The sequence below is a fragment of the Asterias amurensis genome, chromosome 18 (assembly GCF_032118995.1).
Source record: "Asterias amurensis chromosome 18, ASM3211899v1".
NCBI classification, from domain to species: domain Eukaryota; kingdom Metazoa; phylum Echinodermata; class Asteroidea; order Forcipulatida; family Asteriidae; genus Asterias; species Asterias amurensis.
This window is the reverse complement of record NC_092665.1, coordinates 7,080,771-7,096,501: the sequence shown is the minus strand read 5'-3', so window position 1 is coordinate 7,096,501 and position 15,731 is coordinate 7,080,771. Positions and strand designations below refer to the sequence as shown.

Below are 15,731 nucleotides of genomic sequence, written 5' to 3'. Positions count from 1 at the left end.
AACTAACTTGGTATGAGCATTGGAGAGATATTAATAAGATAAACAATGTTAGTTAAACGGCTTTCTCTGAATAAACCTAGGTTTTGAGAAGAAGTAGTTTTTCGAATTGTTAAGGTCTTAATCTCAAGGCATCTGAAAGCACACAACTTGTGCGACAAGGGGTGTTTTTCCAAGTATTCTCTTGCAACTTCGACGACCGTAATTGAGCTCAAGAACTCAAGGGTAATTTTAAACTGGTTTCCTATTGTATCCCTTTTTTCAGAGTCTACTACAACTCACTCGCACAATGCTTTTAAGGAAACAATAATGTTCAATGGAGCAGAAACAATCATATGAACACATTGCGATTTGAAATGATTTACTATTTACAATTTGTTGATGAGACTGAAGTCATTTTGATTATTAAAGGACTCTTGTTTAACACGTAAGGCAGGATTCCGCCTTGGGCCGATGTTTCATGGAAATCTGTCCCCGGAGATTCTGTCCCCATTTTGGGCAGGTGTGTGTCAGGAGATTATGTCCTCCCAAAATCCCCCCCCCCCCCTATACGGCAAACTTGTTACAAACTACTTGTGGTAGCGCCCTCTGTTAAATCACCCTGACTCAGCCCATGTTATTCCCAAACATGGGAAAGAATCTCCAGTAGCACTGATTTCACTGAGACCCCGGCAACCCATCCGGGCGCCTAGTCCTGGAGAATTGCGCGTGGTACTTGTAGTGGCAGGAGATTTCTGTCCCTTGGAGCGGGTTTCCTCCTCTTACAGTGAGCGGTGACCATAGTCGTTTCTTAATTCTGAAAGCACCCTCTTTTGATTCAATCTGCTTTAGACCATATTACTATCAGAGTCTCCGAGAAAATCAATGACACTCCGGCTCTTCGTTAACTGCGGCCCCTACCAGTCTGGGGAAGACAGGAGGGGCCAGGTCATTTCGTTTGTTTGCAGTTTTATGAAACCATTCCCTGTCTACTTCCTACTGACAATAAACATTGTCTCCCCTGCCTTCGCCCCCACCCCTCTCAATGTTGAGTGTGACGCAGAATACTGGCAGTAAGAACCATCATTGAAAGGGGGCGGGGGGGGGGGGGGGCAATGGCCCGGATTGTAGTCTGAGTTACAACACCGTACACTGTACGTTTGTAGTAAATTGCAGCAAAAGAGGGCGCTTTGTAATTGAGCACACACACAACCAATGTCCGGATCTGCACACACCTCACATTACACATTTTTGATAAATTATACATAGAGGGCGCTTTGTAAATATATTTTCATTACAACACAGGGCGCTGTGGCCCTCTATGTGTATTTTCTTACAGTTTGCCGTATACATAGGGTGCGTTCGATAAGCTTCCATTAGTCGACCCCGCGGTGCTCACTCGGGTGAGCCTCTGACAAGAGCTAATCGAACGATCACACTCGCCCTCTCGTGGTGACGGCATGCACCTCGGGTCACCCCAAGTGACCCACTCCACAAGCAGGGCACTGGGGGCTGACCCGGGTGAACCCCTGGAATGACGTTAAAGCTATTAGAACGTAACGGGGGCAGACCGGGGTCGACCCAGGGAAGCTAAACGAACTCCCCATAGATTGCAGACTGGGACCATGTCTTTATCCGCAAAGATAAAGACAGGTACCTGCTATTCAGATACAATTGGATACAATGCTATCATTGGATAAATCAACATCAAGTCGAGCGCCATGTGGGAGCTCGAGCCTGCCCAGTGATTTCTCTCTAGATGTTCCAATCCAGCATGCAGGAGCGTAGTTCCTCAGCGCTGGCCAAGCCGGTGTCTCGATTAAGGGTGTCTACGAAGGAGAGACGTCTTAAGTTTGATAAATGCAGTGAATGCTACCGTATCTTGGCTTGGTTTGATTTGTCTGAGGTAACCTCAGTCGACCAATCAAAACACAGATATGGAAAGCTTACTTTCGGCCACCCGCATGCTATGTGTCCACGTGTGTGGTGTATGTATACTAAACAGCTCGTATTCCGAAAGATTAAGTCACAATCAAAGAGGAAAATTATATTGTCCAAGTTTACAATAAAATGGTGTATTTTTGTTGGTAACCTTCTTACAGCAAGATTGGTTTCATGCTGTTTTGACAGGTAAACCATGTCGCTGTAGAGAAATGTACCTTCCACTCTTTGACATGTTATTCTGCAGCATCAAATGTTTTATACAGAGGTAGTTCAAAACGAATACCCAATGTTTCATCTGCATTAAAAAAAAAGCTCTCTCCTGTAAAAACAAACAAACGCAAAACTACGAGGAAGAATTGTACACTTCACCATATCGAGACGTGTTCGGGAAAAATACGGCACAAAAGAAATGTCTTCCGGTTACTTGACAACGCTGTATCCTTTTGATCACAAGTTATCAAAAGTTTAACATAATAAGTATTGTTCATACACCAATATATCAACAGAAGAATACTGTTACCAGTTTTTGTTTTGTTTTTGTTGCTTAAACAGGGTACAGCTCTATTCACCAATTTAACATTGTGGGAATTCAAAATGGCCGGCGAAACAGGCGGCCATCATGAATTATGTCTTTGCAGTCTCAGTCTGTATCAAGGAAGGTGATCTGCTTTTGTTTTTCTTTACTATTTGTTAAACTGTCCTGATATTTTTTTCTTGTAATCCATTTTTTACTTTTTTGGGGGAAAAACAAAATGATTTAGAGTCGTCATCAAGTACTTAATAATGCACCCTTGGAAATCAACCTTGGAAAGAAGACGTATCAAATTTTCCTGAAAATGTGATCAACTCAAAAAGAAGGATAAACTGATACTTATAGCACTGTTAACGTAATATTACAGTTTTTAAAAAGTTTTTCGTCACAATAAACACGTTTAGAAAATCACGCTTTAAAATATAACGTCTGCTATCAAACTAATTGTCATACATGCATTAAAATAACTGTTAATTTATGATATTCATCTAAACAAACTGCCCCATCTAAACACAACTAACTATTGGCTATTCTATTTTGAAACACATTAAACGTTGTCTAAGACATTAAAACGTTTCCGTGCGTGTTATGCTTGATTTAGATTTGGTACAACAGGACTCCTGTAAAAGACTGTAATGGTCAGAGTTACTATATACTTGACCGTCTACAGCTAAGTGAACTTGATCTCCATAGTGCAGGGGAATCACTGCACTGTTGCTCACTTGATGATTACCTGATGATGTTACCGTTCTTCTTAAGTAGGACATACCGGGTGTCTCAAAAAAAAAATATACACTTTTGAAATGGCTGCCGAATAAAAAACAAACGATTCTGGGGAAAAATGTTTTTGTTTATGGATAGCTTATGGTCTCAACTTTCATATGACACCAACAATTCATAAAATAATTCATGGCTGGGTGAGCACTGCTCACTTTTGTGAAGTGTTTAAAACAAGACTGCGCAGGAATTAGCCTTCCAATTTGAGAGCTTACAAAATTGAGGGTGTATGATGTAAAAAATTCATGCTCAAATACGATCAGTTTTGGTTTGCTGAGTGAAGTTTATGGGTTGTGAAACCATTTTTTTTATGTTCATAAGTGAACAGGAAATACATTTTTGTTATTGTGGCATTGTAACTTTCCCCGGTAGACTCAGTGGTGTCTTAATGTGAGTCGCGATGGTGTGATAGTACATGTAGCAATTTCCATGTTACAAACTGTGTTTGTTTTTTAACATCTGTGACTTTGAATAAAAACCTTCATCCCGCATTTCAGTTATTGTAAGATGAGTTGAACATTTCATTGGTTTTCTTAATAATCAGATGGGGATTATGTACAAAGATTGTTCAATGGTACGTTTTTTTGAAAACAGGAATGTCAAAGATGTTGGCTACTTATTCTTCAGGTTACCCATTGACCTGAAGAAGCCGAAATCTTTGATTGAATTGTGTAAGCTACAAAGGACTTCTCTCACAAAGGGAAAGCTAATTCCTGCGCAGCCTTATTTTCAACCCTTCACAAACGTGAGCATTGCTCACACAATCATGAATTATTTTCAGACTTTATGGTGTCATGTGAAAGTTGAGACCATAAGCTATCTATACACCTAAACCTTTTCCCCCAGAATCATATACTTTTCATTCGGCAGCCATTTCAAAAGTGTATAGATTTTTTGGAGACACACGGTATAGGTAAGGCCCACTTGGTGTTTTAAGACTGAAAACATCAATACGTTTACCCCAAGCAGGCACATTACACGTAAACGCGCCGTTCAAATTGAAATTGTACCAGGGGCAGATCGGGGTCGACCCAGGGAAGCTAAACAAACGCAGCCTTAGATTGAAGACTGGGACCCTGTCTTTAAAGACAGGTACCTGCTATTCAGATCCAGTGATTCAATTGGATACATCAGCATCAAGTTGAGCGCCATGTGGAAGCTCGAGCATGCCCGAGCATGCCCAGTGGTTTCTCTCCAGATGTTCCGATCCAGCATGCATTAGCGTCGTTCCTCGGCGCTGGCCAAGCCGGTGTCTCGTTTCAGGGTGTCTACCAAGGAGAGACGTCTTAAATTGGATGCAACCATCTTAGGGCTTGTTTTGATTTGTCTGAGGTAATCTCGGTTGACCAATCAAAACACAGATATGGAAAGCTTACTTTCGGCCGCCCGCATACTGTGTGTCCACGTGTGTGGTGTATGTATGCTATACATACAATGTGCATGAACTTGCATGTAATGTTGGTGTATAATTTGACCGCGTATCTTTTGGTAAAAAGTGAAAAAACACGCCAGTTTGGAGGCCGGTCTATGGTCACGTGCCTCGAAGTGTGATGCAGATATTCAGACTACATAGGGTACGTTCGATTAGCTGCCCTGGGTGTTCCCGCGGTGCTCACTCGGGTGAGCCCCTGACGAGAGCTAATAGAACGAGCACACTCGCCCTCTCGTGGTGAAGTCATGCTAATCGGGTCACCCCAAGTGACCCACTCCACAAGCAGGGCACTGGGGGCTGACCCGGGTGATCCAAAGGAATGGCGTCAAAGCTATTCGAACGTACCGGGGGTAGACCGTGGTCGACTCAGGGAAGCCAAACGAACGCACCTATAGATTGTTGGTTGTGTACATGGAGAGGTGACAAGGGTTTAATTGTTCAGGGTTTATGTCCAATTCGAAAGTGCGTAAGTCAGTCAATCCATGTGCTTTTGAATGAGGCACTTGGACCGATTTGCTCGACCTCACCGGTCTCATCTAGCATCACTGGGAAGGGCTGATGAGCTTGTACAACTTATATAATTCATGACTATAAGAAAATAATGCTTAACATTACTTAATTGTGCGGGGCAAGCTGTTGTATAGCAATTATTATTATACCATTGTGCCATTTCAAAAAACGTGCTCTGAACTATTTGACATAACAACTTGAGTCTGATGATTTCAAATTTAAGGGTTCGGATACTTTTTTTGTAGAAGGACACAAACACACTGTTCACTGATTTACATTAAATTTGCACTGTCTGAAGAAATAATGGTAGAAAGTTTCCCTAAAATTATTACTTGCAGAGGTGCTGTAGCTTTCGACAAAATGCGTTAAAACAGTGTCAGGAAAATTATTTCAGATAGTAAATTGTATTTACCAATAACTGTAGTTTTATAAGGGAATCAATGTGTTGTGAAGAGGTAAATTATAAAGAAACCGATTCAACACACTTTGGTTGCCATTCATAAATACCTTTTCGGTCAAAAACATCATCATTTTTTGATAAAAAAAATTAAATAAATGCCAACATTATAATTGTTAAATGATTTCTTTCAACACAACACCCCTCCAGCTATGAAATGGTAAAGCCCTTCGCTGCCCTCGGGTAAACAACTCCTTATAAGGGAATGCTGTGCGCATCGCGCGTATCGCGTGATGTAGCACAACTTTTCAGCTTTTGCTCTCGACCAATAGGAATGAAGAAACTGTCTTATAAGAACAGGTGCAAGGTCGCGTGTCACGCCCATAAATTAACACTTTTTACCGGTCATAAACAAAGGTTTATACACACCCACGTGACGCGCTCTCCACCAATAGGAGTAGCGAAACTGTCAAAGGTTTTTATGAATATCCAGTAAAAACTCCAAACACAAAAACCAAAACGATCGACTGATACGGCGTAAAGTTTCATTTTTTCAGTGTAATTAAAACATTCAAGTGGTACCTGACTATTTCTAAAACTATGACATCGATCTTAACTTCTTATACAATGGATACTAGTTTATTTAGGAAAAAACTTTTTGTAGAAATATATGTATCAATTAATAAGTTATGTATTCTAATGTTAATTCAAACATCAATAATGTGTTTTATTGACGACGTGTTACGTTAATGTTTAAAGGCAGTGGACACAATTGGTAATTACTCCAAATAATTATTAGCATAAGACCTCAATTCGTAACGAGTAATGGGGAAGGTCAATAGTATAGGTTTTCTCTGTCATATTCAGCAAATGAGCAGCCAATTTAATTTTCATGCGTTCGAATTAAAGCTATTTTGCCTCTCCGGTTTTTAATGCGTTTCAAATTCAGAATTCGGTCATTCAATTTCGTTGTGGGGCATTCAAGTTCCTAGCACGCCCATTCTTTTTCATGACACACAATCATCATTCAATTTAGCAAAGCTGGTTTGACTAGAGATTTTGCTAATTTAATCATTTTCAATTTCGTAAAAAAGCAGTCAATTTCGCTCACCGAGGATTAAAATAAGTACGACTAAAGAAATACAAATAAACAGATAAACTGTATAAGGCAAACCGTTTCGTACCTTCACTTTTAAATCGAGCGAACTTTTTCTTTATTTTATGTTTCCAGTATAAACTTTACCTTGGGCCCCATAAGGGTTGTTTTCTTCTTTATTTTTTTGGGTGACCTTCAATGGTTAACTGTCCAAGACCTGTCATTTGATTGTGTTTGAATGTTTTTTTTCTGTTTTTTTTTTCTTAAATGTTTTTCCAGTTGTTGTTTTTTGTAAATATTCACCAACCATCTGTTGACGTGCCAGACATCTTGGCATATTATGTCCAAAAGTGCCAACAAATTAACCGCATGCCTTTAACGTTAGTATAAGGAAACAACAAGTTAACCAAGCGTTTTTAAGACTGCACAAATATCAGAATTGACTGCCTCAAAATGAAGTTGAATGACTAAACACACGCCTCAAAAACACTCCTGCGAATTTGAATGCAGCTTCGATGAATTGTTAAATTGAATGATTGTTTTGTTAAATCGAATGACCTAAAAAGAAGATTTGACTAGTTTAAAAATGAAATCGAACGACCATTTTTTAGAAGCATTCGATTTTGTGCGAATTAGAATAGGCTGGTGGTTAAATTGGCTGCTCATTTTCCGAAATTTACCGAGAAAACCTATAAAAAACATTGTGAGAAACGGCTCCCTCTGAAGTTGTCGAGAAAGAAGAAATTTTCCACGAATTTGATATCGAGACCTCAAGTTCAAAATCTGAGGCCTCGAAATCAAGCATCTGGAAGCACACAACTTCGAGTGACAAGGGTGTTTTTTCTTTCATTATTATCTCGCAACTTCGACGACCGATTGAGCTCAAATTTTCACAGGTTTGTTATTTTATGCATATTTATGTTGAGATTCACCAAGTGAGAAGACTAGTCTTTGAAAATTACCGAGAGTGTCCACTGTCTTAAACTTTTACTGCCAACGACACTTTTCGGTAGTAAGGGAGATCAAGATAAAATGCAATATTGTGTTATATACAAAGGTGGTTCAAAATGAAACCCAATGTTTCATCTGCATTTACAAAAAAGTTCTCTCTCATGTTAAAACAAACAAACGCAAAACTACGAGGAAGTGTTATATATTTCACCATATCGAGACGTGTTTGGGAAAAGAAGACACAAAGGAAACGTCTTCCGGTAACTTTACAACGCTGTGTACTTTCGATCACAAGTTATCATTAGTTTACCATAATAAGTATTGGTTATTAACAAAGATATCAACAGAAGATAATCGTTACCAGTTGTTTTGTGAATTATTTGTTCTTTATTGCTTCAACAGGGTAAAGCTTTTTCCACCAATTTAAAATGTTTGAATTAAAATTGTCGGCACAATCGGCAGCCACAATGAATTATTGGTCTAAGTCTGTATCAAGGAATCTGAAGTTACAGTTGTTTTTATGTACTGTTTAATAAACTGTAAGTTTTTTGTTGCGTAGTTTCATTTTGCATTTTATGGAAAATGAAAGCTGTAGAGTCGTTTCAAGGACTCATCATTGCACCCTCGGACGGAATTACAGGCTGCAGAAAATTCAAACTTTCCCAAAAAAAACAAAAAAGGGATGAACGAATATTGATAGCACTGTTTACGTCACAAAAACACGTTGAAAGTTTTTGTCACAATACACGTTTGCAAAATCAAGTGTTCAAATGAAACGCCTTTTCCATACTTATTGTCCTGCAAATAAAAAAAACAATTAATAATAAAGTAATTTTAATCGATTCATCTAAACACACGTTCGATTTTCCACGATTAACTCATTATTATTCTATTTGTAAAACTATATAGTTGCATATTAGTTTATTTAAATCGTTGTCTAAAACATTAAAACGTTTCCGTGTGTTTTTATGTTTGATTTAGATTTCGTACAGCAGGAACCCAGTAAAAGACGTGCAATGATCAGAGTAACTATGTACTTGACCGTAAACAGCTAAGTGAACTTGATCTCCGAAGTGCAGGGGAATCACTGCACTGCTGCTCACTTGATGATAATTTGCATCGCGTACAACCCCTACTACAATGGTGTTACCGTTCTTCATCAGCTTGACCCATAGGTAAGACCCACTTGATAATTTATTGACTGAGAACATCAATACGTATACCCCAGGCACATTACACGTAAACGTGCCGTTATTCAAGTTGAAATCAGTCCCTTCCTCTGAAAACAATAATTCTTCAAAGGGCAGAGGATCCCATGGGGATGGAGGGTTGAAGTTGGTATTCCTCACTGCAGTGAAGGCGGACCGTCGCGTACTACATTCACCTGCTTCACCAGTCTGTCCAGCTGGTCCAGGTTCACCTCTCTCCCCCTTCAAACCATTCATCCCAGGCAGACCTTGAGGTCCTTGTTTCCCTGGTTGACCGACTCCTTGCTCTCCCTTAAGTCCATGTTCCCCTTTAGCGCCTGGCTCACCAATCAGTCCATCTGACCCCTTGTCTCCTTTAACCCCGGGTTGACCTACCTCACCAGGAGAGCCAGCATCACCTCTGGGGCCTACAAGTCCTTGACCATGGTTCCCATTAGATCCAGGGATTCCCGGTATACCGGCTGGGCCCTGGCAGCAGGAGTTACACGTCATTCCCGAATCAGGTGAAACTGCTGCTGTAGCCACCAGGAACTGAACTTGCATAAAAGCCAAAACAATGGCCACTGCTAACGTAATCTTCATCTGTGAAAATTGTAAGAATAACAACATTTATAGCAATTGTGTTTTCGTAGCTGGTATGGTTGATCATTTGTCAGTTGATCCTCTCCTTTTATTATGTATTCGCCCGTAAGGTATCAGATTAGATCAAACTGCACATTAGTTGATTAACTGAATAATAGTGTAAGTTTGCTGAACTAAATCGGTAAATGAAAAAATGTAATTTTTTTTTTAAGCAATTAAATGAGAACGCCTATGGAGTGTTAAAACTGTTTATAATTGATATTATAAACAGAAGTGTCGTTGCCGATCGGTTTTGACCACCGATGTCAAACTCTGGTGTTTCTGATCAGCAGAGTGTGGGTTCGAATCCCGAGTCGTGACACTTATAACCTCGCCTTTCGCATGGAACGTAAAGCCGTTGGTCACATGTGTTGTTTAACGCATGTAAAATATCCCAGTACACTTATCGACAAGAAAAAAGGGCTCGCCTCGGTGTTCCTGGCTGTGGCTGCTGATGCGCCGTAGCACCTTGTAAACCCTTATAAGGTGCTAAATAATTGGTTCTCAGAATTTATCATTTCAATAACTCTGAAAGTTTGTAAATACTCAGCGCCAATTGGGTACCTTGTTGGAAGATACTTCGATGTTATTATTATTTGTTTTATTCGTTGGATTGCCCCTCTACGTGTGCAAACGATAATAGGTCTGTTGTAATTTGAGCCGAGCAGCGAAATGGTCCGTTTGTGACATAGGCCATCTCAGGACCTGGAAACTGGTTAATTAATACTTATTATACTAGAAGAAATGCCTGAAAAAAACATGGAGGTTGGCTTTATAAACAAATTTGTTACTATTGAAAGGTTAATTTGAGCCATCACAGTTTCGACCCATACATAATGATACACAATACGTTGCCGGCGATCATGTGGTGTCACTTGGAACCATCCAGACAACATATTGACTTGAACAAAAATGTGCGGCTGTAGCTAAAACAGCACTCTTGAGTTTCCGGCCGATTTTGCACATACTCTCATGACTACATCAACGTACCCTTTTCAAGACGTTTGGTGACTAGGCTGGTGACTTGGCAAAGTTCAAGAATGGCGTCTCGTTCAGCACGGATCAACTCAAAGCTGTACATGGTCACTTATTGAGTTGATCGACTTGATCTACTAAATATATTCCGAATCTCATTCTTAATTATAGTGTTTTTGACTTGAGCAAAGACATTTTGTCAAAGATGGAATGTGAACCTTGGACCCATATTGTTTCGGCGCTCTCCAACTGAGTTATCAATCCATAATGTTCACGATTTACCTTTTTGCCAGCAATGTTTAAAATAGTTTTTTTTTTTTTTTTACACATTTTCGCACAAAATAGAACTAGAAAACATTTTACTGAGAGTACAGAGTAAGGGTAGAACCGAGAGTAAAGCTAACTTAATTCAAAACAAACCACAATTGTTTTTATATTTGCTCCTTTGTTAAGGCTGGCTCACACTATGACGATTAGGGGGCATGCTACGTTTAGCTGCGAATCGCAATTGCGAGTTTGCCGCCATTCATCGTGTGTTGTCGTCAATTGTCGCTGACGAATTCGCTAGAGACCGCAGACGGCTGCAAAAATTAGTCGCGTCCGTCCTTACTATGTAAGCCAACCTTTAATAAGGCTGGCTTACATAGTAGCGGGGCATTAGCCAAACGGAAAGTGGCGACCGTGAAAATCCCAAGACGTTGGCGGCAAAGTAAAGGCAAAAAGCCCAAATGGAAAAATCATAATTAGCTGACGGGGAGGGAACGACCTTCAGCGACAGCAGGAAAAGGGTCACACGGCTGGCAGCGGATTGGGTGGCGGCAAGGAACGGCGGCTGATGAAGGTGGGTTGTGGCGACGATGACGTGACTCGTTTGCCGACATCAAACCGTCTGTGTGTGGGTTGTATAACAGTCGAGTTTGGCGTTCCCACTCTTCACAAAATTCTGGTCATCCAATCATCAGACAACGACTACCAACGAAATTGTGACGACCTCAAAACGACAATTGACCACTTGCACGCGCGTCACACGCGGCGACTGATGCCACGCTCACCATGTTGTTGGCCAATAGATTTACGTGTAAACGCAGAGTCGCCGAAATAGCGCACTTCTCTAAACAACACACGTTGACATTGACCACAAAAATGGCGCCTCCAAGATTATTTTGATGATGACGTCAGGTGAATTTGGTCAAACGGCGGAATCGCACGGCATGGAAATGTCATGCGACTGATAATTGCGGCCGTCTGCGCCAAGGAAATGAGGGTTACGTTCTCCAACGAAATCTGAACGCAATCACAATGATTTTTTTTGCTGTCACAACTTTGCCGACGGACATGACTGATAATTTCGACCGTCTTCGGTCGCTAGCGGATTCGTCAGCGACAATTGACGGCAAAACACGTTGATTGGCGGCAAATTCAAAATTGCAATACGCAGCTCGACGTTGCTTGCCGTAACCCTTATTTGTCATAGTGTGAGCCAGTTAGCACCAGGCCGATGACTTGTTCGACCCCCAAAAACTGGGACACTGTTGTCGATATAATACTTTTGAATAATTCGTTGACAAGACTTTAGTTTTGAGATGACCTTGTTTTCAAAAGTGACGATTTCAGCGCAGCTATGCATGCAATAAATTATCGGCATTATATAGACCTGTTCGTACTTCCTGCGAACGCGAATGGGATACGAATGTTTAAGCCACATCGCTGTTTTTGCAAGGATTGAACACATTTCAACTGATGCGAATTAAACGTTGCGATTTTGTGACGTCAAAATTTGTAAATATTCGCATGCGCATTGCAGGAGGTATGAACAGATATTGTTCGCTTAAAAAGCTATACATCATGGCAATAACGGTGCTTCTAACAAACTGCAGGCGATTAATTAGCTGACCAACTCAATCACAAAACTGTTCATAAAAAATGGTACAAAGACAAACAATCACGTTTCCTAAAGGGTGAAGACATTTGTAAAACGCACAACAACTGCAATGTAAACAAAAACAAGTTTGTAGGTTTTGTAACAGTTTTCGAACGCGTCAAAGGGTGTATAGGGTAAACACGTAACAGAGTATGGAGCCAATGAGTTGTGTTGAAAGCAATGGTTTCTGTCCATTTAGAAACGGCCGATGCGTCAAACTAAACGCGTCAAGCGTTTCGTTTTTACTATGGTGCGTTTAGTTTGACGCATCAGCCGTTTACTTTATGTTAAGAATGTGTTTAAGAAGCGTTTTGAAAGGTGTTCAGCACATCAACTATGCTGATCGCACCAGTGTTTAAGTTTGATGTAGAAAATGGGCGAAACCCAAATGTTTTACATGGGCCCTATACAGTGTTACGTGTTTAACCTTAACCCTTTGACGCGTTCGAAATTGGTTACAGAACACAAACACTTGTTTTGTATGGTGTGTCTTGCTGATGCGTACCATCAATTTAGTCATTGTTTGTTAACGTTTAAATTGTGTCAATTTCGCCAATTATGTTGTAACATTCTTGCAAGATGTGCAACAGAATGCCTCAAAACAAGACAATTACCCTGGTAATACAGAACAACTGTCGCATAAATAGTGGCGGTTAAAGAGTTTTGTAAACCTAGGGAGCGAACGGCACACCCGCCTTGCTTCGGTTTCCCCTTGCTGTAACAAGACAATCAACACCTTATAGGGTACTCATATTGTTCAATGTTCAGTCTGAAATATCCCCCGCCCATAATAAAAAAAAAAAAAAAAAAACATTTTTTATAAAATAATGCAATGTAAAATCAACAATGCAATCTCATCATTTGTTGTTACCATTCTTTACACAATGTTGTAAACGAGCAGAACGTCGCTTGCGGTTAAAGTATTGACAATGGTGGAAAAATATAGTAACAGTTTTGCACAAGACATTATTGCAGACCTCTGCAAGTAGCGCGAGAAAAAACTTTAGGAAATTACGGCATGGTTTCAAAGGGAGCTGCAACTGGGTGCACATGTTTGTGTACAATCACAGTACCACCACAGTTCACTAAGATAGCAGAGCTTTAGAAAAGAAGAGACCTAACCACTGCATGAGAATATCAGCTGTATCGAGTGGTGTCCCTTTTGGAGCAAAAACTGCAACCACATTGCAATAGGCTAACCTTAAATCCACTACTTGCATCTAGAAGCCAAAGCTTGAGTCCGGCAGTAGAATGAGGAACACTTACCTTGATGATGTGTTCTTGTAGTCCAAACCTTCTCAGTTCCTGTCTTCTGATGCGAAGTTGTTATGAACACTGCTGCTGGTGCAGCGCGTTTAAATACTGCTGCATTTTCATTGAAGTGCTCATCAGTCTACTTCGGGTTTGATTGACAATCGATGAGCAGCCAATCATAGATACGGGCGTGTTAAAGTCAGTGATTGATTGCAGTCACTTACTCTACCATTGGTTTGGACGAGGCTGTATGTTACAATAGTGGATCAATACCGTGTTAAAGTCACTGATTTATGGCAGTGACTTACTCTACCATTGGTTTGAATGATACTGTATGTTGAATGGATACCAATGGTGTAAAACTCTACACTACATTGTGTATGTGGTAAAGTCACTGATTGAAAGCAGTGACTTACTCTATCACTGGTTTGGATGAGGCTGTATGTTACCAAAGGAGATCAATTTGCACACGCTTTAATGGTATGGTGTTTTTACATGTATATCCGCCCTACTGGGTTGCACTGTGTGATTGCTTCCTGAAGTTCCTGGTCAGTTTCCTTCTATTTCCGCTCAATTGATGTATTTCCCTGATGATTGTGAGTTAAAGTGCAAGTTAATTATCAATAAAGAACTGTGTACGCAATATATATGTTCAGATGGATCTCTTTCGTGCTTCCACTCTTTTGAGGTATATGTTTACTAAAACTAACTCAGTGTTTTTTTTTCCGAAATCGAAATGCAATGACAATGTATTTATAGTAGAGTGCGCCACCAACAGAGCAACATTAAAGGCACTGGACACCATAGGTAATTACTCAACAGAATTGCTAGCATAAAGACTTACTTGGTAATGAGCAATGGAGAGATGTTAATAGTATAAAACATTGTGAGAAACGGCTCTCTCTGAAGAAACCTAGTTTTCGAGAAAGAAGTATTTTCTCGAGTTGTTAAGGTCTCAAACTGAAGGCATCTGAAAGCACACAACTTGTGCGACGGGGGTGATTTTCCCATTATTCTCTCGCAGTTTCGACGACCAATTGAGCTCAAAATAATGTTCACGGGTTTGTTAATTTAAGAATATGTTGAGATACACCAAGTGGAAAGACTCACTAGTGGTTGAAAGTTAGTGTGTCCTGCCTTTGCCCTTAAAGGGTATTTTAAAACTGATTTTCAATTGTATTCTTTGTTTTCTCAGAGTCTACTACCACCGAAACCCACAAATGCTTTTGGGAAACAAGAATATTCAATGGAGCAAAAACAATCAATACAAACCACAAAAATCAAAAACAATCAAATGAACTTTTGGATGAGATTAAAGTCATTTCGATTGTTTTAAAAAACACGTATGGCAGGTTCCGCCTTGGGCCGGTGTTTCATGGAAATCTGTCCCCGAAAATTTCTGTCCCCATCTTGGACCTTTATCTTTGACATAAAGGACTCGTTCATATATTGAAAATCTCAAAATTGTCAAAATGTGCTTAAAGGCAGTGTACACTATTGGTTAATTACTCAAATTAGCATAAAACCTTACTTGGTAACGAGTAATGGGGAGCTGTTGGCAGTATGAAAGACTTTGAGAAACGCCTCCATCTGAAGAGACGTAGTTTTCGAGAAAGAAGTAATTTTTCACGAATTTGATTTCGAGACCTCAGAATTAGATTTTGAGGGTCTCGAAATCAAGCATCTGAAAGCACACAACTTCGTGTTACAAGGGTGTTTTTTTCTTTCATTATTATCTCGCAACTTCGACGACCAATTGAGCTCTAATTTTCACAGGTTTGTTATTTAATGCATAGTTGAGATACGGCAAGAGTGAACACTGGTCTTTGACAATATTACAAAAGGTGTTTACACACATTTGCCCCCAGCTACATTCAGAGTACAGACAAGTTGCAAATGCATAATATGAGAGATTTATACAAACTTTGATCAGCATTTATTTAACACAAGTCCATTCCAATTGTTTTGGGCCTATTCATGTAAACCGAACATGGCTATGCTATATTAGTAAGAATAAATTGTGCTAAGTCATAGTCTTGAACATTCGTTTTACTTATTGTTATGAACAAACAAATATTTGTAAATGCAGGAGAAGGTTGTTGAATAAATAAATAGCATTGAAAAAGTTGAGGGCCCA

General features: G+C 39.9%; 1 protein-coding gene and 1 pseudogene across 1 annotated transcript; one reads left to right on the top strand and one right to left on the bottom strand.

The window, feature by feature from the left end:
* Window positions 1–15,731, top strand: part of LOC139950986 (alkaline phosphatase-like) — a 176,820-nt pseudogene that overhangs the window by 104,789 nt on the left and 56,300 nt on the right.
* LOC139950437 (uncharacterized) lies at window positions 8,593–9,405 on the bottom strand. The gene has a single exon (XM_071949119.1). The coding sequence runs from the start codon at window positions 9,403–9,405 to the stop codon at window positions 8,593–8,595; it is 813 nt and encodes a 270-aa protein (XP_071805220.1).

Bases quoted from the DNA above. Each gene is read 5' to 3' on its own strand.
- LOC139950437 (XM_071949119.1), bottom strand. From the start codon at position 9,405: ATGAAGATTACGTTAGCAGTGGCCATTGTTTTGGCTTTTATGCAAGTT.